The sequence below is a fragment of the Pocillopora verrucosa genome, chromosome 5 (assembly GCF_036669915.1).
Source record: "Pocillopora verrucosa isolate sample1 chromosome 5, ASM3666991v2, whole genome shotgun sequence".
Classification (NCBI taxonomy): domain Eukaryota; kingdom Metazoa; phylum Cnidaria; class Anthozoa; order Scleractinia; family Pocilloporidae; genus Pocillopora; species Pocillopora verrucosa.
Window position 1 is genome coordinate 25,170,176 of NC_089316.1, and position 21,260 is coordinate 25,191,435.

Below are 21,260 nucleotides of genomic sequence, written 5' to 3' on the forward strand. Positions count from 1 at the left end.
ATTAGAATATTAGGTATCTTTTCTTCACCGCGTCTGTATTGTATTCTGTTTGATTTATCGCCGGATACCCGATAGTCACAAGAACAAGTTCCAGTTTGATTTGCATGAGAAAACTGAAAATAACACTGAATCTAAATTAAATGCCATATTATGGAAAACCATATCTTTTTATAACTATTTCATTATTAGTGTACGGGGCGATATTAATCTATCCATAATCATAATCATCCACCTGTTTTTGTCTGTAATTATGACAATGTGACATTAGAGATGTTATTATGAATCTACGAGCTGAAAAGCTAATTCTTTTTAGGCCATGAGGGGAAAAGATTCGCACTCAAATCGTTTATAGTCTCACTCCGCATTAAGTGAGATTTTCACCAAATCATTTTAACATCGCTGTGTAGGACCCTAAGTGAAGCAGTCTGAATAAGTGCACTTCGCGAGGCAAATTCGCCGCTCTCAATATTCTCATCGATAATTTGGATCCTTGAATGTTAAAGAAGAACCCCCTCTTCTGGACGAAACCTTTCGACGATATGCTTTTGCATGGAATCTTAATCATTTTTGGTAAGTACTTATATGAAACCAATTCGCTGTAGTCAAGCAGTTTAACTAGCTTCCTGTTATGTTTTCTTCCTGATACCATCACAATATGTTTCCCAAATTTTTTGATGCAATTGATCGACGTGAAGTCTGGTACGAAAAAAGAAAAAGGAAGAGATGAAAACAATTTTGAAAGCCGAGAGCTTTTTTTTAAAATTTCTCCAGATTGTTCCCTTTGTCATATCATAGCTATAGCTAAATCGAAAGACAAACACGATGTAATTTAGGTGGCGAAACCGGAACACAAGAGATACCCCCTTTCCTAAAATTCTTGCCCAAACGTTATTGATTTTCTCTGACCTATTTTTATTTTCCACGCGGAAATTGAGCACGACCGTCTTATATTCATTTCCTTTCTTGTAGTAAACGTAGTCGTTCGTTAGAGCGAGGTGACAATGGAACGGCTTTCTCTATTTAAGCAGATGTACTTTCTAGACCGTTCTATTGATTTAAGCGCTCTCTTACGACGGAAGCCTTTCAAGCAATAATTAGACCAGAAAACAGAAATCGATCTGAAATGTTTCAAATATATGAGTCATTATAGTAATAAGTTACGAGAATTGTGCTAGGTTTTTTTTTTTTCTGGGCAATTCGACTCTCAAGAAAAACTATACCGATGTCCCGGTATAGTTTACATAACAGGAACACTGAATTCTGACGGAAACATAGGCATACAGGGCCCTATAAGTTATCAAGGCCTCTTCAGGATCTCATGCTTCACTGGGTAAAGCTTACGATACCGTTACATTTTCTTTTAGTTATCTAGTTAGAGGCAATCTCTGAAAATTCCACCTTGCGTCCCTTGCTATAGATGCTTCGTTTGATATACAAAAAATAAATAATAATAATAATAATTAAAAAATTTAAACATTTCCAGTTTTTTTTATTTTGACATGAGGATTCAAACTCGGCACAATTCCTTTGACTAGTTAATCTCTCACTTCATGTTCGTTTTAAAGGATCCTTCGACCACAAACATTGCGCGCTTATTCTGCTATTTTCTATGCTATCTAAACTCGTGAAATTTTCATTGTGGTCTATCATCCAACCGCATCAGAGCGATTTAGATATATTAAGGTCTTAGATGGTTGTGGCAGTCTTCTGAAATTATGAGTTGTTTATTCTAGACACATATCTTAGTTTCTCGCAATTTCCTCGAGGAAACTTCTTGTATCTGGAACCGCCGATGGCTTCTCGCGTTCCTTCACTTGAAAGGCTTAAAGCCACGGAGAGAACGAAATGGATTTTACTTCAAAGGCCACATTCTACCTGTGGAATGGCAGGAAGTCTTGGCTAAAAGGTTCAAATAAGAGCCAATTTGTAGAGATTTTATTGCATCAAAGCGTCGACAAACTCCGCGCGAGGTGCAGGACACAAGAAGCAAATGACGAGTCAAAAAAGTATTACTACTGCCATTCGCAAGCCATTTTAAACTTCTGCCCTCAGGGTAGCTCCGACCAGGATATGTTTTAATGACTTTCCTTTCCAAAGTGATTAAGTGCGTTGGTTTTTAATAAGGTGTCATTTTCTCCACATTGGCGACAAATATCTTCCATTCCCTTCTTTAAGCATATTTTGAAACTCTGTACGTTTCCACCACAAGTGAAGGGTGTCAGATTTGTTTTTAAGGTGCGTAACGCTCCTCCCTCTACAAATCCTCCCTTTACGACTGGTAAAGCACGACACTTGCAAGGCGTTGAGTGAAATGCGAACGATTTTATCAGCAGTTGCCCCTATATGGTTGACTAGGTAGTCTTACGTCTCCTTCTGGTATCTTACTATCTAAGTACTTGTTTTTCTATTGATTCCCCTGACCCCCTCCCATCTCCACCCCTCAATCATTTCTTTCGGTTTTGTCTTTATTTCAGGTGCTATGACTGTGCCAACTTCAGCACGAGGTATGTATTGTTTTGCTTACAAAAAAAAAGAAAAGAAAATTAGAAAATTATCATTAAGGTTCAACATTGTTCAACTTATTATCCTCTGTCGTCAGAGGTTGTACACTATATTATATCTTGCCAGATAAATCATAAAATGCGACCTCGTCCAAAAGATCACTGATTTGTCATTGCTGGTAATTATTCCTACAAAATAGGGGGGACAAGTAAACAAAGGGAGGTTTCGGCCTATAAACTTTAAAAGGTGGCATCAAACTCAAAGCGGGGCCCATCTTAAACAATTCAGAGAAAATTCAGAAAAAGCTGAGGGTTCTGAAAACCCTAGTTATCTCTAGCTGGGGTGGAATTCGAGTAGTAAAAGGAAGAAAAATCAAGTGAAAAGAAAGTTCGATCAAGTAAATTTACTCACGGAAAAATACTAATTTAACAAAAATACAAAAAGTATGTGAACGAACGAGGAACAGCATTGACATTTAAAAATGTCTCCATTTAATGTTTTCGTATCTAACGCAGATGGGCATTGCTCCCGCCCTAATGATACACTCGGACCCTCAGAGCTGAACCGTTCAGTCTGTCAGCAGTATGTTAGAAAAATGCCTCAGCAATGGCATAGGATGAAATGTGGCAATAAAACACCTACATCCATTGACAAAACCTGTTGTCGCTCTTGGTGTGAGCAGTTGACTTCCTGTTTCAGTCAGTTGCCTTTTTGGAAAGAAGACTGTGTTAGAATGTGGAGATGCAGGGAAAATAAAAACCCTCGCAAACAGATTTCTATTATATTGACAAATACAACAGACTCGTCGTACTTGGGCAGAATCAAAGTGAAACAGTGCTGGGCGAGGAAACCGAATTTTCCCACCATTAAGATAACACCATCAAGCGAAGTACGTGTATTTGTTTTCTTGTAACATTTTTAGTGCCTATTGTTGTTGTTACTTTAATTTCACCCTTTAGAAAGCGTAGAAACCAATCCCACTCTTAGCCCTAGTCGGCGCAGCTATCGATACAAGTTCGACTCGCAAGCAAATAAGAGGATTGAGCTTGAGTAGAAAATTGGTGCAGTGGCGAGTACGTTTTTCCTTATGTTGTCAATATTTCCTGTGTTATTCGTATTTGCTATTTATAATTTTGTAATCAGTTATTCCATTCTCAATGCATTATGGTTAAGAATATATGAAAGTCATATATTTGAACTGCGGATAAAGACGTGAATGAAATGATTCATGACCAGCTCCCAGTTGGCTTGTTAGCTCAGTTGGTAGAGCGCTGCACTGGTTTCGCAGAGGTCATGGGTTCAAATCCCGTACAGGCCTGAATTGTTTTCAGGCCTTATTTTCACTACTGCCTAAGTAGTGCACATTACTGTGAGGATCACTTTCATTCACGTCAATTCATTATGTTGGTTATACTTTGCTCAGAAACCATGGCAATAACGTATAAATAGAAGACGTCAGTAAATTAAAACTCCTCTTAAGTTTATTGCTGGTGCCTTGGTTAAAGAAAGCTTTTCCACAGACTGTGTAGCCCAGAATTTATCAATTCCTTTAATAGTTAGGCTACTTAAGGTTATGTCTAAACCAACTACTGATACCTTATTGAGACTTTTTTTCGCCTTCTCAGTTTTCAAACCAGAAACTTGTTGCCACCATCCTAAAAGAAGTGATGGGGTCTTCTGGAAATGATGTAAATCAAGAAAAGATGGAACGCGCTTTCCTCACTATTAGTGATTTGGAGGAGTTCATTGGGAATTATGCTCAAAAACACCTTACTCAGACCGTACCTAAGATGTACAACAGTAGTGAACATGCAGGTGAGTAGATCTTAAAAGCTGGTTTGGAAGTCAGTTCTTGATTTCAAATTCGAAGTTCAGGATGGATACATGCATCATCCGTGGCAGATTTTATAAACATTTGCTAACGCTACTACTTATTCGACGTTTTGGGTATAAGCTTTGTCTGTAGCCACCCTCCAGGGAATCATTTTCGCGACACCTGAAACGTGTTGGACCTCTTTTAAGGCAGTTTATAACCTATATATATATATATATATATATATAGGAAGTCTGCAAGTCGATTTTCGCGTGGAACAGTGCTCAATACGTTGAAGCAGAGCAGAATAAATATTATGAGAGGAAAAAAGGACGTAACTACATTTCCCGACAAGCCTGTTTCGTGAATTGCTTCACTCTTCAAACCCCTGAAGAGTGAAGCAATTCACGAAACAGGCTTGTCGGGAAATGTAGTTACGTCCTTTTTTCCTCTCATAATATTAATATTTATATATATATATATATATATATATATATATATATATATATATATGTTCTTCAATATCGTCATACTTATGAATAAGTCATAAACATGGGAAAATGAATCAATAAACTAATAATATAAAAATAAGAAACCCTTTGAATTCATTGCAGTGATATGTTTTTTGATTTAAAAATGATCACCAGCAGTTTATCTGAAAATTAAATAGAGAACGCTCCTTTGACTGATAACCCCTGAAAACTACTTGCATTTACTACCTCCAAGTGATGATTCTTCAGTTTTTTACTCCTAAAACTTTTGAGGACGATAACTTGTTTATTTTGGCCCTCACGTAAAATGAGTCGCTGTTTTGCAATTAGATATAATGGTCAGGAAGATTTTCCACGACAATGAGACTGGAGTACAATTTGAGGATGATAAAGGAGAAAACTACGTCAGCCTTCCTGTTACAGGCTTCGATAAGGGTTGGAGAGCTATATTTTTCACTTTTTTTTAGCATAGAAAATTATATATTTTTCTCTTATTATTCAAATTATTTTAGCGATTATCTGTGTTCTTGGTCAAAAGGGGACTGGGTTTCAAGTATTAAAGACATCGAAAGTGAATGGCTGATATCTTAAGCTGGTTGTTTTGGTTTTCTCTTATTTTATTTTCAGTTCATTTCTCCTTTGGTCGAAATCGTTTATTCTTATAACAAAGCTGGGCATATCAATGAAACATGCCAATAAAAGCGCAATGTTTTAAACCGTGATAACTTGTCCTTTTTTTAAAAACTCTCGAAGTAATACAATTGTTTCTATTATTACATCTTAGGATCAGTTGTACTTTGTGTCATTTACAAAGATCTCCATAAAGTATTCCTGAAAAACCAGACCGACTCTACTCCTCTCAATAGATTCAGGTGTGCTAAAACTTAGTATTGCATTTCGTATCTTTTCTTTTAAATTAATCTATTTTGGTGTGCTGATAGCCTACGAAGGGAATGTTAATAGTAAAATAGAAATATCCTCGACTTCAGTTTCCCCTTTGTTTTTGCTTCTTTCGTCCTGATTCTCTTTTGCTATTTTTTTATTAATTTCTCTTTTTGTCCTTTGTCGGTCCGTTTGTTTGTTTGATTGGTTTTTTTTTTTGAATTTTTTTTCTTGTTTATTTGTCTTTTGGTTATTCATTAGTAATATCTTATCTGCAACGATATGGCCGAGGAACAACACTTTCAGGAAGAATGTTACATTGAAATTTAAAAACCTAGCGGTAAGTTACAATTAATCAAGAGAGAGCTCCATCTGAATTCGTAACACTATAAAGGAATTTACACAGATTTTGCCAATTTATCTTCCTTTTGCATCCCTTTGATCCATTCTTGTCTAGCTACATATTTTGTTGCTGTTTTTTGTTGTTGTTGTTGTTGTTGCTCGTTGTCGTGTGTGCTATTGATTTCGTTTGTTTGGTTTTGCTTTATTTTAATTTGTTATTCCGTTGTCTTTTTTTCTTTTTTCTTTTTTTGTTTTGTTTTGTTTTGATTTGATTAGATTTGGTTTTTTTTCCCTTATTATTACTATCATTATTATCAATGTTATCATCACCATCATCGCTATTCTTTTTATTATGATTATTATCGTTACTATTAGTATTATTAGTATTATCATCATCTTATCACGTCAAGGTCTTATTTATTTCGTTTTTGGAGTTTCTTTAAAGGAAGAGGAACTAGACCAGAAGTCTTGTGAACAATTCATTGACATGTGTCACAAAGTGATGGGGAAGGGGGGAGGGGGAGGGTTTTAAAAAAATCCGGCGAGAGCACTCCCAACTACACATTAGCCACCAAGTCGCTGCACTACGTAATACTAGCAGTACTTTACGGTTTCAGAACGCGTCGAACAGAAGCTGTGTGTTTTGGAATACTTCGGAAAACAGGTGAAAAGCTTTCAATGAATTGATGACATCATTCACTTCAAATAATAAATTTACTTAATGACTTTGCTTTTATGCACTGGTACATCACATTGTGTGTTCACCTCTTACTCCTTTCTCTTACTCATTATTTTTCTCCTTCTCAGGCTTCCACGTGCCAAGGTCTCTAAAACTGGCTATTGTTTTGTTTCTTATGTTCATTGACTGACTACTTTATGACTGCTTTTCTAACTGTTTTCTGGTGTCATTCTAGATGGTCCGGACAAGGGTGCCTCCTGCTATCGAGGAACGACTCTTACACCGAGTGTAACTGCAATCATTTGACTCACTTTGCGCTTCTTATGCAGTTTGACAGGGGAACTAGTGATAACGGTTTAACTAAGGTAAGAATATTGCTAAGCATACATGCATTGATTTCATAAGGCACTAAGACTAGATAGCATCGGTGTGGTACTTTTTCATACATTTACATTAATCCAGCTATATGATATGTGGCCCTCTTCCGTTACAAGTATTGAATCACTGTTTTTGTATTCATTTCTAAGACTGACGAAAAAGCGCTGGAAATACTCACATATGTGGGCTTGTCTTTCTCTCTGGTTGGAATCACTTTAACGATCACCAGTTATGCTGTTCTTACGTAAGTACATGACATAGTTCCACGCAAGCATTCCAAAGCAAACCGAGGATAAAGACTTAACAAGAAATGATATCAGTTTAAATGTGCATAGCTAAGATTCCTCTAGGCAGCCAAGTCGAATCATGAAAATATAACCAGGCTTTGTATAAAATGAGGATAGAACTGATGTAGAATAAAATCAGTCATTTGCTTTTGACTAGAGACATGAGGGGGCCCTTATCTCAGATTCGAGTGAGTCTAGTCGCTTCACTTGGCGCAGGTCAACTTTTCTTCCTAACTGGAAGTGGTGCTGTTGAGAACAAGGTGAGATATTATATCAAACGAGAAGACAAGAATCTCTTTCGGTAAATCTTTATGACTTTCAACCAACTCTTAGCTCAAATTTTTCATTCCTGTGCAGTCTGCCTGTGTTACAGTAGCAGCTTTTGTTCAATATTTCCTAATGGCCGCTTTCTGCTGGATGTTGATCGAGGGAGTTTATCTCTACCTGTTTGTTGTAAAAGTTTACGACATCAACGACAAGATGAAGGTTTCACATGGATTTTCATGGGGTAACTATGAATTAAAAACCCATTCTCTCTTTGATAATCTTTTGAAAAGTAAAAGATGAAGATTGCCATCATCATCTTAGACATCATCATCATCATCGTTTGACTCTGTTGTCCCTTCGAATTTCGAATCCACAGGTCTACCCGCTCTCGTCGTTTCCATATCGTTGGGCATTGCAGCAGGAACCGGGCCGGGGATTAAAAGCTATGTCAGTGAGAAGTTGTAAGAAATAAATAATTTTTTTGGCAAGCGATTTCTGTCACGAATCCTGTTTTTTTTGCTTTTTTTTTGTTTTTTTTTGTTTTTGTTGTTTTCTTGTTTGCATTGTTTTAAATTTTAGTTTTTGTTTAAAGGTTGGCTTGTTTTTGTTGTTTTGTGATTTCTTTGTTGTTTTCAGTTGCAATCAAACATGGAAAGTACTGCGTACATGCATGGACAAATAATAATTAATTGATAATTTATCGAAGTTTCGCATAATTAATTTTTATTCAGCTGCTGGATGTCATCCTCTAACGGCATGGTCTGGATATTTGTTGTATTCGTTGTGCTGATTGAGTTGGTAAGTTAAATTCCTAAAGGTTTTTTTTTTTTTTCATTTTCATCTTTCACGCTTTGCTTTCGGGTATCTTTGCATCGTGAGCATTTTCCCCGCCGCTCTTTTTAACCTCTTTGACTCTGTTCAATAGTTTTCAACAAAACATGAAATATATGAAGGATACATTTTGCTTGAGGTGAACCCTATCGTTGGGAGATGCCATTAGCGGTTACTGTGCAAGATTTTTAGGTTAGGACTGGTTCGAGTCTCTACCGGGTTATTGTATTGTTTTGTTGGGCGAAACGTTTTGCGTTCACAATGATTTTAGCCATCTCCTCCCAGCTGTATAAATATTTACTATCGAATGGTCAAGGACACCAGAAAAATGTCTTGCAGAATGCTGGGGAAGGGGAAGGGTTAAAATTTTGACGACCATCCGCTAAGGCAAATAGGACCACTTAGCTCAAGTGCAAACTCCTGTTTCCTTTATGAAGTTTGATTGTTTTTAGATTTTGGTTTTTTTTTTTCATTCTTATCACTTTTTCCAGTTAAACACATTGATCCTGGTGCGAGTTATCAAGGAAATGACGATAATGCAGCATGTAAAAGACAAAATCAGCGAACAAATAAGGTAAGTATTTCAGCGGCGCCAGTGGTAGATTCATATAAGTCAATAGCCTCATACTTTGCTGCCTTATACGACTAATGTCAACTCACAACAATGGTAAAAGCAAATTATCTTGATTTTCTTTTTTTTTCCTGATTTTATAGGCTTGGTGTCAGGGCATGCGTGGTGATGATTCCTTTGCTAGGGATCACGTGGCTATTTGGTCTTCTTTCGCCCCTGCATAAAGCGTTTGCGTACATTTTCACAATTTTCAACTCTACTCAGGTAAAATGAACACAGCTTTTAGGGATGAAATACGTGCTCATACGATACCAACGTAAAAGCAAATTCCACGGCAAGTTGTACTACCCCTTCCTTACAAGTTTACTAGGTGGTAAACTTAGTGTAATACAGAGACAAAGTAGAGAACTTGTGATTAATAGCAGTAAAGGTTTGGACATTTTTGCTGCCCATGTACGTTTAATAGTGAGAGGTTTATGGTTAGGGGGGGCTTAAAAGCACTTTGAATCTACTCAAGGCGTTAATGGGGTTTCTGAAATTGCGATTTAACAGGGCTTCTTAATATTCCTCCTTCACTGTGTGAGAAATCCAGAGGTATGTTATCAAATGTTGTTTTAAGTCTCTTTGTAAACTTTATTTTTTTGCTCAGAGTTTTACCTGGCAAGGCTTCTTCTTTGAAATAAGACATTAAATTCGATGGTTGTATGTATGCGAAGCACATAGAGTTGTACAGTTCTTGAGATCGTTTTGATATCAACTTATTCATGCAGATTAGATCTCGCTTCAAGAGAAGGATCAACGCTGTCAACCCAACTGCAGATGAAGTAACAGGCGTTAAGCGAGCTTCGCAAGTAAATGAAACAATCAGCGTGATACTGCCAAGGAAATTGAATTTCCAGCCTCCTAATAACCATGAAAGTGGCTTTGGAATCTCTGAGATCTGAGTCGTCATCGTAGTGTTGTTCCTCAGCTTAAATCTGTGTATATCTTAAATTAAGAAAATTTTAGGTAAGGACAACCAGCTTCAGAAGGCTCTGAAAGCTTTGTATCGACCCGAAAAGTAATAAAAGAACGTCTCAAGTAATCGGTATTTACGGTTTCCTCCTTGTGGAAAAAAGAGCATTGGATATAGTTGTGTTTAGAAGGTCTACATCCAAGGCATCAGTTTACAGAGTAATGAAACTATCATAAGCCACCACAAATTGTACGGCCCTCACCAAAAGGAAAACACGTTATGCATACCAATGGTAATCAAGATATTATTACTCTTAATAGAGGCAAGGGTTTAAAAAAAGAAAACAAACAAACACACAAAAAACTATGGATATTTTTTTCTCTTGGCAGTCTCGCTTTTACCTGTGTAGTTGTTTTAGAATTTTTCCCTTGGGAGTGGCGGTTGAGAAATATCTCTTCATTAACTCTATGAGTCTCCACTCTGATAAGTCCGTTCCTCCTGAAACACGCACGATAGCTTGAGAGTTGAGCATCGGACTTTGAATTTTGATAATGCAACTTAATCCATTCAAAAAGCTTTCTCAATTTGTCACATGTCAAAAAAAAAAACTTTATTTACTTCCTCATTTAAAAATACATGATTAATAACATTTTAATGAGGAGCGTGTAATGCCTCGATCGAATCTTTTCGCGGAATAACAGAAAGAAATTTCAATTAATCGCGATTTAAGCCTTTTGTTGTTAACAAATGAACAATCAACCCTCTTTACGTTTGTTATTCTCGTGGTTTTAATTTCACTTGTTAAAATACCAACAAAAGCAACAACAGTGCTAACTTGTAGCAATTCTCAGAGAAAGATAAGTTTGCACCAATTATGATAATCAAACTATGATTCATTTATCCACCTACTTTTGCGTAAAGATATCACAAGAAACCAACCATAAACGGCTTATCTGAACGGGAAAAACTTCAATACAAGTGCTCCACCCCCTAAACCAGGGTGCACTTGTCGACCTTTTGCCAGAAAAGTGCGAATTTCATGCACTGAATCAAAAAGAAAAAAATCCCGAGGTAAACAGCGAAGTAATTGAGTGAAATGTCGGAACAGTCCCGCAGGGCTCAAAGCCCATTTACTCAATCGAAGTAGTCTGTTGGTGTTGGCGACGACGACTGGTCTCCCTGAAAACCATGTTACCACCAAAAATTCCAGCCCTCTACCCTCAAGCTTTGGATAAAAACTAGCTCGTAAGAGCCAAAGAGGACTTGTGTGTTTTTTTATGAAGATCCTGAAATTGAATAAGTAGGGGCATAACTCTTAATGAGGAACTGAAGCGTAATGGTCACTTTACTTCAAGGAAGCTTTAGAGGAATGAGAAAAAGTCTTGTTAGTTATTTTCGTTCGCTTCTTAGTATTTGAAGTTGTCCGAGGGCATTCAGAAAGAAAAAACTGGCAAAAAGGCATTGCAGATCCATATTTATTCACATGCAGATCCATTTTGAAACACAAAACACAAATATTCCCGCACAGGACGAAATCACATGTATCCGTATTTCTGAAACGTGGCGGAAACATGCAACTCCATGTTTCCGTTATGTTTACGTCTTACGGAAACGTGAAAATTAAAGTCTACGTGTTTCCGTCACGTTAACGGAACGGAAATGCCAAGTCACGTTTCCGTCATATTTAAGCCAGCACATTTCCGCTGTTGTTCGTTTCCGTCATGTTTCTGCAAACGGATTTGCAGTTTTTTGCTACATCTTACCAAAACACACACAGGACGAAATTGCAAGAATCCGTAAACGGAAACGTGGCAGAAACATGTTAAACCGTTCCGGAAACACGACGGATAACCTGTGTTTCCGTTACCGGTTTCGTGACGTTTTCTAGCGTTTCCGTTGCTGCGTATACAACGGAACCGGACCACTTTTTGTGCATGTTTCCGTCAAGTTTCAGCTAGAGGAAACAAATGTTTCCGCAATCGTAATTTCGGGTTTACATTTGCGGAAACACAAGAAAACGTTGCGGAAACATGTCTTTTCCATGTTTCCGTTGACGTATTCCGGGCTACTGAATGGGTGATGGAACCTGCGGAAACACAAGAAACCGTTCCGGAAACTGAGGTCTGTTTCATGTTTCCGCTACAGCTTACGTCTCGGAAACGTGTTAATTCAAATTTATCTTACCCTTGCGGAAACTTTCTAGCTTTGGTAAACCTTTTTTTTCCCTCTTTCTTTCCGAAACGCACCCTTATAATGTTCATGGTAGGTGGAAAGTCTTATTAATTAATTTACAGAACACCTCTTATCGCGTTTTCCCCTTCAGTCAAAGAAATACTACAGCTATATTTTGCCAAAGCGTCATTTATTTTTCTTCCATAAGATAAGGTTGTAGTTAAATAGAGCTTCAATTCATCACAGAGCCTACTATTCGTAAAATACTTGTAGTATATACATCTACTTTGGTCTCTATGTCAGACTGGGAAAGAAAACTTTTCACCATTTAACAAATCGCATTCCAAATTACTTTTGAGCAAATGTTACAATGGCTGTTCTGAGCACTATAAATGAAAACAGGCATAAAGTTTGCCAAGAACAATGAACGTCTTTATAGTGTTTTCTAAAATAATGTCTATTCTTAGGAACCTCTCAGTCCAATTATTCGGTACGAATTGCCCAACGAGGGCCATTGGTGGGGCAAGGCCGTACAGATGGCTCTTCGGTTCTGGTCAAACGTGCACTTGCACGACGCTGCTTTTCGCTAAGTCCTTCCAAATAGGCCTCGTCCAGTTTTGCTTTCAAATTCTTCAGTTTGCTTTTCTCCCACACCAGTTTACGTACTTTCCTTGGTTTCGGACCCCTAGATGAAGCAGGATCATCGTTGTCGCTTTCTTCCGATGACATGAAGTCGATGGCATTTGGCGAACAGAAAATTTCTCTTGCCTTTTCTTTGTCGTTGTCCGACAAGATAGCCTTCTCTAAGCTTGAAAGGCGTCTTGATAGTTTCTAAACGATATAAAAAGAGAACAAAAGTGTCAAAAAATGCGCAAGGAGCATTTTGGCTATCACCAATGACACCTTGCTGTTACAAGATATACATGTACTTCCCTCTGGTAAAGATTACACTTTTCTTTTTCAACTTAAATTGTGAGTATTATACAAAACAAAGTGTATATATAAAAATTGATAAGTTTCTTTGACAAAGCAACACAATTAATTAAATGACATGTTATCAAGGACAAAATATGTATTTATCATTTTAAACCATAGAAAAGAGCTCGAATACAGGGATTCATTTATTAGAAATAGCTGTAATGCGATGTTGCATAGCTAGGATCAAGCTCAACATTCCTGAACATTTGCTTATATGGTTCTCAATCTGATACTTACTCTCTTTAATCGATTTTGTTGCTTCATTTGACTTCGATGTTCTTCAAACTTTTTATTTGTTTTTCTTGTTCTGTCATCCCGAAGAGATTTCCAGTATTGATGAACCGCGCCTAAAAATGATACAGTGCTGTTCATCACGTTTCATCAAAAATAACAAAGAGCATGACCGTTTCATTTAACTAGCACAGAACGACAAAAAGTTTAAACAGCAGCAAGCACGCGCTTGAAAGCGTTCTCTATCTTTACTGGTAAAATACGTATTTCATTTAAGTAGCTATAGAGTTAGTTTCTATGGGATGATCCGGATCAAGATTGGTGATCCGAGACCATTAGGATCACTGTGCATCAAAGGAACTGGTGAATCCTTGTTCAGAGTGGATTTGACCATGATCCGAGTAATCTCGGATCATCCCAAATAAACGCACTCAAGTCAGTTTACTGTGCTAATATACGCTAACCCTAAACGTAGAGTAGTATTGCAAAAAGCGAAAAAAAGGAAACCAACGGGTATTACTTGCTTGTGCTAAAAAACCAACTTACTCTTAATGACAGCCTTTGTCCACTTGTCCTTGCCGTACACTGAGCGGACTTCTTTTAGCACTCTCCTAGCCATAGTCTTATTTTCTGGGCTATTAAAACTGAAAAAGGTATAAGATATCAATTTAAGAATTTTACTCAGCTAAATTAAAGGTGTGAGAGCAAAACTAAATAGAAGCGATCACATACTGTATAGCCAATCATAACGGCAGGTAATTTAGTGCAACAATCAAACAGCCAATGAGATAAGTTTTCAAATTATTTATCCGATTGTTGTTTGTTTTGCTTTAGACCATGGCGAGCCTATTGCTTCCCTATCGAGAAATCTTGTTTATTTTATAATAACCCAAGGAAAGAGAGCACACTCGTAATGTCCTTGCTTAATTGCATGCATGCACTACCTACACTATGTGTTGCCCACAAGTATAAAATTCACTTAGTTATTTTTACGTTGCAAGCTAGCATGGCCTAAGATCTTGTTTAACAATAACTAAAAGCTCCTCCATCGTCGCCACACAACAGGTCAACTCTTTTTGAAGTCGAGGAAAAAGCGAATAGCTATTGTAGCCGGCCTACTACACCTCAGCTGTAACTATACATTAGCTCCGTTTTGTTTTACCTGACGCTCAAATCAAAGTTAAGCTGATTCTCCTGATCTTCTTCTTGTCCTTCACCCTTTGTTAGTTCCTTGCACACTTTCCTGACAGCATTCTTGTATTTTTGTAAAATAAATAAAAAAAAACAATGTCAAAACAAACTAAAAACAGCAAGTTGATTATTAGCTGGAAGTTCATAAAAGCAAAATTAATTTTAAAAATGCCGTAGCGAATTGGGACTTTTAAAAAGCTGTCGCTTTTAACGTAACTTCCTCCTCGGATCGGAGCAAAGTGATCTAAGTGACTTTGCTCTGTGGAAGCAGCTCAATACTTCAGCTTTTAAAAGTTAGTTTACTTGCTTAATATAAAATAGAGCAAACGTACGTACGTCCCGCGCCTTCGGAAAAAGTTGAAAGCCGCGATAGCGATAATGGAAATGTTCTAAAGAAACTTCGGCTATTGGGGCGAGTTGGCCTTCAGTTGATTGAAATAATATCTGGATTACAAATTTTACCCGGCGAGTAAAGGAAAACATAACAATGAAACAACGATAATAAACGGAATAAATCACTTTAAAATTTCCCGCAGCTCATCAGCTTGCCGCACACTAGCTGATTTTTCGTCGGCCTACTTGCGGGGAATTCAAACAAGTCTGCAACAAGATCGGGCCTTGTTACCTGGCTGTGCTAGTTTGGAAAATGTCTTGTCGGGCCTAGTTGTTGGCTACTGTGCGGTGGATTAAGACAACTTGTTGCACACTAGCCGACAATCGGCTATTTATTTTACACATGTAAAGCCAGCCAATTTCATGTCCGTGAACGTAGGTTACATAACCCGTCGGTACGAGGTGAATGAGTCTGGATTTTCACTGTCACATAGTTTTAAGTACATTAATGCGTGTAACCTGGCTTTATGTGCGTAAAGTAAAATAAAGCAAACGCATCGACGACATACGTCTGCGGAAAAATTTGAATGTGGATCAACTTTTTTCCGCCTCACCGCGCGCGACGGTGTTCGCTGTTCGCTCGCGCGTGTCGCCAACAAGCGGGGCAATTTGGCAAACGTTTACAACACTGTCACTCTGAGTCTCTTCGATCAGCCGCACTTTGTTAACCAAATTTGTGACTATTTCTTGGACGAATTTTTAAAATGATTGATTTGCTTTTAACGATAAGATTTCAGCTAACCAATGAAGGAATTATTAAGCTTACCGTTAGCTTGCATAACACAAACTTCACACCTATTTTCAACACACGGTAAACCGTCTTGTGATTCCTGACGCTCATCCTTGACTGTAACTTCGAAGTTGCTTAGCCAGAAAGAAGACAAAATTACTTACCGAACACTCAGGATCTTTGTCTTTGGACTTCTCAAAGAGTTGCCTTCTCGTTTTTGTCGTAAGATTCGTTACTTGACTTTTCAGTTGCTGATTTTCTTTGCGGATCACCGAAACTTCGGCCAGCAATCGCCTCAAGAGATCTCGATCTTCCTGGGCAGCTCTCGGGGTTTCTTCACTAAGCACTGTCCTGTCTTCCATTTCTGCGTTGGCTGATTCCATGGTTTTGCTGAGTTGGAGTAAAACTGAGAAAAAATTGGGAATACACACTAGAACGACGACTGGAAATCACGCGCAACTTGACAAATGCCCAACAATGCAAATTTCCCGCCTCGTCTCCAGTTTGACGCAGTCACCAGACAATTGTCGTCAATGGCAACAAACCCGTCTGCTGAGCCCGCAGCGGCATGCGTCGCCGAAAAGAGATAGATTTACGAGAATTCACAAGTTTGAGGAGAGAGTTTACGTCAAGTTTTTGGTTATTTATATTGGTATATTAGGTTATAGAACGCAGGAGTATCGCAAAGAATGAAAAGAAAAGGTTTACACGGCGAAACAAGTGGTAAAAAGAGGCGATCAAGGTGTAGACAACGATGTCCTCACTGTCAGCAGTTACTTAGCAATTCACAGTACCACGAGCATCGTAAACGGTACTTCAATCCAGTACTCAAAGAATGGAAAACCGTGGCCGATCTAACGATAGTTAAAGCATCTATGCCTATACCAGATGTCCCTGGATCAAGCTCAAGTGATAACGAAGGTAAGCTATTGATACATGTGACTGCGTGCATTCGAAGCATTCAAAGCTAAGCTATTAAAAAAAGTCTTGGTGTGTGTTTTGATTTCACATGTTAATGACTCTTGTCATTTACATGTGAAAACAACAGCGCATTTGTCAAAAAATTGTAATAAAAACCTGTAAGATCTTTGATTAGCAAACGACCCCAAAATTTATCAGGTCCATCCTTGACATGCACGTCAGGTTTCTTTTTATTTTGAATTTCTATTCAATTTTGTATAGGCCAAACAAGAATGAGAGTCATGTGAGAGTTGAAGGATGGTAAGTACATGTAAACACATAGTTATTGTAAAGAATACATAATTATTCTTTTTATGCCAGGTTTGTTTCATTTAATGGCTTACAAGCAAATTGATTCTGACTGATTGGTATTCCAAACAAATAAAATTCAGACCAAAATAACATGGTTTTCATGCAGTGCATTATGTGTTTGTTTGTCTACTGGAAACAAGGCTTAGAGAAGTCCTGTCTGGTCTTTCAGGATAAGTTTTTGCTGCTGCATGGTTGAGGGCCTGCTACCCGTTCCTCCTCACCAAGCTCAATAGTTGTCATGCAATCTGTGCAATTTCACTTCTGGTTTCCTTATCTTCTGCATTTCTGCTTCACAGCCAAATTTGTTGTTTAGTTGTTTGTTTGTTTGTGTGTATACCAGCAAGATGAACATATGTTAAAGTTTGCCACACGCAAAATTGAGTTTTTTCATGTAATAATAAATACATCAAACACCAGAGACAGTGTTTCATCAAGATATCCAAATAAAGAGAAGAGAGTTAAAAATGTGATGCGTGGTGGGGTATTTTTGACGAAATACCAAGTGTTTGGATAGGCAATGAAACACTGTTTGGAGTGTTTGACAGCAAAATAATTAAGACCTGGGTATCCAAACTTCCTTTGCAGTTATGATTTTCTTTGTTTTAACTTGGTGAATTGTTAAATTAAATGTGTTTAAGAAGCATACAGACTGCACATGAGTAGCCAGGAATCCAACTCAGTGCAGCAATGCCAATTCGTATTATCCTCAAACCTTTCTGCTTTCACAATAATTGATGCTGTTAGTTGTAGATGAAAAGAAATACTGATCATTCTTACAATGTAGGTCATTAAATGAACCTAATTGGCTTAAATAATAATTATTTTAATTGGTGGAATTTCTATAATCTACTGAAAAATGACTCAAACTGTTAGAAACAAAGGAAACATTTATAGTTACAGCTGTCTGTATATCAATGGCTTTTTGGTGTAATTTAGGGTAGAAATACATGTAGAATTAATAACTGAACTATATAATGTATCTTGTAAAATAGATGGAAACATGGATTCATCCTATGAGCCATCTGTACATGTAGAAGATCTTTCTGGGAGTGATTCCGGTAAGGACTCCTTACCTGTGTGTATTTATTTTATTTGTTTCTTTGAGAAAAAATATTGTTGACTTGAGTCATTGTGAGACTGCGCACTGAAGTTGTTTGTTTTGCCGTTATATCTGTCAATTTCTAACATGAATAATAATAATATTATGTAGAATTCAATGACAACACAAGAAAGAACAAGAAGTCTTAAAGTTGAGTGACAATATAAAAACTAATATGGTTTCCTCTCTTGTACTTCACAGACAATCGGGATGGTTCAGAAACTCGCGATGCAGCTCAACGGTACAGTTTTTCACTGAAAGTTATATGTCTTCATGCATGTGTATTTATGTTGTGGGATTAGTAAGCTGTACATCTTTTCATAAGCTTTAAGGCCCTGGTCAAACATTGTACTCCACATGAGCCAAATCAAATTATTGACTAGTTTTTTAGGGCGACCCAGATTACTTCAGATTGGCTGAATTGTGTCAAATGCCAATCTTATGTGTTGTTAGTTCTACGTAATTTTAGATAAAAGGCAGCGTTTAAATTCCCAAACAACATGGTGAACATTCCTGAAGATTGTTATACCAAAGAAATTCCCATTTTTTCTACAATTTCGTTAGAACTGCGAAGGCGGGATCGCATGCTGAAAAATGAGTTTGTGTAATATCGATTGTTGATGCCAGTCATTATCGACTTGGATTGCAGACCGCTTATTATTAACATCGCAAAAAGGTGCCCTGTAGTAACCATTTCAGCCTTTATTTCTCCGCTCCTAGCTGAAAACAAACCCGCATCTTGCATTTGTTCTAAACTCTAAAATATCTTTTGAACAACTGAATTTTTAGGTGTGGTTTATTTTTGACCTTATACTAGACTGTAGTTCTACTACCTGATAATGGAATTTTTTTCGGCTCATGTGAAGTTTGGCATTTGACCTGGGCCTAAGATGTCAATGCCCAAGATAAGCAAGATTCTTGAATGGCAAAACCGGTGGCATACTGTGATAATCTTAATTCAAGATTACTTTACAATGTACATACTTACACATACTTTGTTCACCTTTTTTCACTTTCTAATTGAAGGCATCATTTCAGGTCTAAAGTTTAACTCATTTTGCTTAAAAATTTCAAATCACTTAAAAGGCAATTTGTGGGCCCCTCTTTCACGAAAGACATGTTGCAGTACTAAGTGCTGACTACACTGTATGATCAAGACAAGATTATGATATTCAAGATTATGTTCAAATGGCTTTTAGAGTTTTTGTTTTCTAAAAAAATTGTTTTGTCCAATACATCATGTAAAATAAGTCATACGAGATGAATGTAGTCGGTTGCAACTACATTGTGAAAGTGTTTACTATCATACATAACTTTTGACTTTATTATTTTTCTTAATGAAAGGATTCACTGGAGTCTGACAAGTCTGAACTTGGTAGTTCCGATGAGGGCAGAGCTGTAGTGAAGATGAGGCACGGATTATGCAGATTCTGATTCCAGTGATATAGAAGATATGCTGCAGCCCGAGGAAGTAGAATTGCCTCAGCCTTCTCCAATGGTACCAATCAGCAACGTACCCGAGTTATTCTGACCTGGATTGTTTATTTTGTTTTGCTGTGGCAGTACAAGAACTATGTAGTGACAATGCCATTGAACAGTTGCTGAAGTTTGTGCAACAGTTACTGTTTTGCATTGGGGAGCTGATCAAGGACCGCACAGAGTTGTGTATTGTTCTTGCCACTAATATTCCACTTCTCTGTACTCAGCAAGAAAGCTGTTTGAAAATTGATCGGGACAACTTTCAGCAGTATGTTGTCTGTCCCAAATGTACGAAACTCTATCAATGGATGAAGTTGTTATCATGAAGGGTCACCGAACTGTTCAAGGACTTGTAACAATATTCCGTTTCCACAAGGAGGCGCGTAAGATTTGTGAAGCACAGCTTGCTAACAAGGTAACTTTAAAGAATGGAAAAACTAAGTTCTATGCTCTTAAGATGTACTGCTACAAGAGCATCATCGAGTCACTAGAAGCCTTGCTGAAATGCTCTGGTCTTGAGGAACAGTGTGAAAAGTGGAGAAACAGAGCTAGAGATGATGACTTGTATGCAGATTTTATGATGGCAAAGTTTGGAAAAAGTTTGGCAACTGGAAGGGCACAAAGGAATTTCTCAACTGTCTCGATCATTTGGTCCTTATGTTGAACGTTGACTGTTTCAAACCCTTTAAACATCGGAATGATTATTGGGTTGGTGTAATGTACATGGTCTTGATGAATCTGTCAAGAAACATTAGATTTAAAAAACAAAATTTTATTTTGGTTGGTTATCATTCCAGCTCTTGCTCATGGCCCAAGTCCTCTTAACCACTTTCTGGAGCCTGCAATCAATGAACTGAAAGCCCTCTGGATAGGTGTTAAGGTTACCACTTGTAACAGTCCATCAACCTCAGTAGAGGTTCGTGCAGCTCTTTTATGTTGTGCTGCTGACATCCCTGCTGCACGAAAACTATGTGGATTTCTCGGCCATTCTGCTAACAGAGGATGTTCCCACTGCTACAAATTCTTTCCTGGTTGCTTTGGAGAGCGCAAGACTACAGTGGTTTTGACAGAGACCAGTGGCCAAGGAGGACCTCACAGCAGCATCGTCCGGATGCTTACAGAGTCAGAACTGCAAATCCGAACTGAAGCTGAAAAGCTAGCCGTAAACTTGGCACTAGGTATACAGCCTTATTGGAACTGCCCTATTATGAGGCCATTCAAATGTGTGCTATAGACCCTATGCATAACTTATTCTTAGGGACAGCAAAAGGGTGTCTCAAAATGGATCGAAAGTGACATTATTGGAAGGCTGGGCTAGAGAACATTCAAAGCAGTATTGAAGATATTTCTACATCATCTGATATCGAAGACTTACTGGAACATCAAGTCAAATTATGGTGGATACACTGCTGCTCATGGAAAAATTTTGTTCTTCTTACTCAATGTATGCACTAAGGACATACTCCAGAGCAACACCTTCATTACTGGCAACCCTTTGGATTAGCTTGCCGCCTTCTCTGTAAGCCTTGCATTACAAAAACTGACTTAATGCTTGCAGACTATAAACTCATTGACTTCTTAAAGGAATATTGAGAACTTAATGGCAATTGCAATATCTCCTAATGCACCTCCATCTCCACCTCAAAGAATTGTGAAAATTACGGCAGCATATACGGGTTTTGGCTGTTTAGCTTTGAACGGTATAATGGAATGTTAG

At 37.7% G+C, this 21,260-nt stretch overlaps 3 protein-coding genes across 3 annotated transcripts; 2 read left to right on the plus strand and 1 right to left on the minus strand.

The window, feature by feature from the left end:
* The first annotated feature begins 292 nt into the window (after nucleotides 1-292).
* LOC136281322 (adhesion G-protein coupled receptor D1-like) lies at nucleotides 293-9,994 on the plus strand. The gene is made up of 18 exons (XM_066167799.1): nucleotides 293-570; nucleotides 2,475-2,504; nucleotides 3,018-3,391; nucleotides 4,128-4,317; nucleotides 5,137-5,241; nucleotides 5,591-5,678; nucleotides 5,950-6,028; nucleotides 6,648-6,694; nucleotides 6,945-7,074; nucleotides 7,237-7,331; nucleotides 7,532-7,634; nucleotides 7,732-7,882; nucleotides 8,018-8,102; nucleotides 8,373-8,439; nucleotides 8,964-9,046; nucleotides 9,187-9,307; nucleotides 9,596-9,637; nucleotides 9,814-9,994. Exons 1-18 carry the CDS (start codon nucleotides 495-497, stop codon nucleotides 9,985-9,987), a joined length of 2,040 nt encoding a protein of 679 aa, XP_066023896.1. The 5' UTR covers nucleotides 293-494; the 3' UTR covers nucleotides 9,988-9,994.
* A 2,496-nt stretch (nucleotides 9,995-12,490) lies between these two features.
* Nucleotides 12,491-16,076, minus strand: LOC131795235 (uncharacterized). Its single transcript, XM_066167701.1, has 5 exons — nucleotides 15,858-16,076; nucleotides 14,542-14,633; nucleotides 13,926-14,023; nucleotides 13,386-13,495; nucleotides 12,491-13,001 (listed from the first exon to the last, which is right to left on the minus strand). The coding sequence occupies exons 1-5, from the start codon at nucleotides 16,074-16,076 to the stop codon at nucleotides 12,654-12,656; spliced, it is 867 nt and encodes a 288-aa protein (XP_066023798.1). The 3' UTR covers nucleotides 12,491-12,653.
* Nucleotides 16,077-16,294: 218 nt separating this feature from the next.
* LOC136281265 (uncharacterized) lies at nucleotides 16,295-20,173 on the plus strand. Its single transcript, XM_066167609.1, has 4 exons — nucleotides 16,295-16,614; nucleotides 17,958-18,023; nucleotides 18,266-18,304; nucleotides 19,407-20,173. Exons 1-4 carry the CDS (start codon nucleotides 16,383-16,385, stop codon nucleotides 19,496-19,498), a joined length of 429 nt encoding a protein of 142 aa, XP_066023706.1. The 5' UTR covers nucleotides 16,295-16,382; the 3' UTR covers nucleotides 19,499-20,173.
* The last annotated feature ends 1,087 nt before the right edge of the window (nucleotides 20,174-21,260 follow it).

Excerpts from the sequence above, each read along its gene's own strand:
- LOC136281322 (XM_066167799.1), top strand. The coding sequence starts at position 495 with ATGTTAAAGAAGAACCCCCTCTTCTGGACGAAACCTTTCGACGATATG. Across the intron at positions 9,308-9,595 it reads CAATTTTCAACTCTACTCAG|GGCTTCTTAATATTCCTCCT; the intron begins GTAAAATGAACA and ends GCGATTTAACAG. Across the intron at positions 9,638-9,813 it reads ACTGTGTGAGAAATCCAGAG|ATTAGATCTCGCTTCAAGAG; the intron begins GTATGTTATCAA and ends TTATTCATGCAG.
- LOC131795235 (XM_066167701.1), bottom strand. The coding sequence starts at position 16,076 with ATGGAATCAGCCAACGCAGAAATGGAAGACAGGACAGTGCTTAGTGAA. Across the intron at positions 14,024-14,541 it reads AACTTTGATTTGAGCGTCAG|TTTTAATAGCCCAGAAAATA; the intron begins GTAAAACAAAAC and ends TACCTTTTTCAG. Across the intron at positions 13,002-13,385 it reads AACAAAATCGATTAAAGAGA|AAACTATCAAGACGCCTTTC; the intron begins GTAAGTATCAGA and ends TATATCGTTTAG.
- LOC136281265 (XM_066167609.1), top strand. The coding sequence starts at position 16,383 with ATGAAAAGAAAAGGTTTACACGGCGAAACAAGTGGTAAAAAGAGGCGA. Across the intron at positions 16,615-17,957 it reads AAGCTCAAGTGATAACGAAG|ATGGAAACATGGATTCATCC; the intron begins GTAAGCTATTGA and ends CTTGTAAAATAG. Across the intron at positions 18,305-19,406 it reads AACTCGCGATGCAGCTCAAC|AGGATTCACTGGAGTCTGAC; the intron begins GGTACAGTTTTT and ends TTTCTTAATGAA.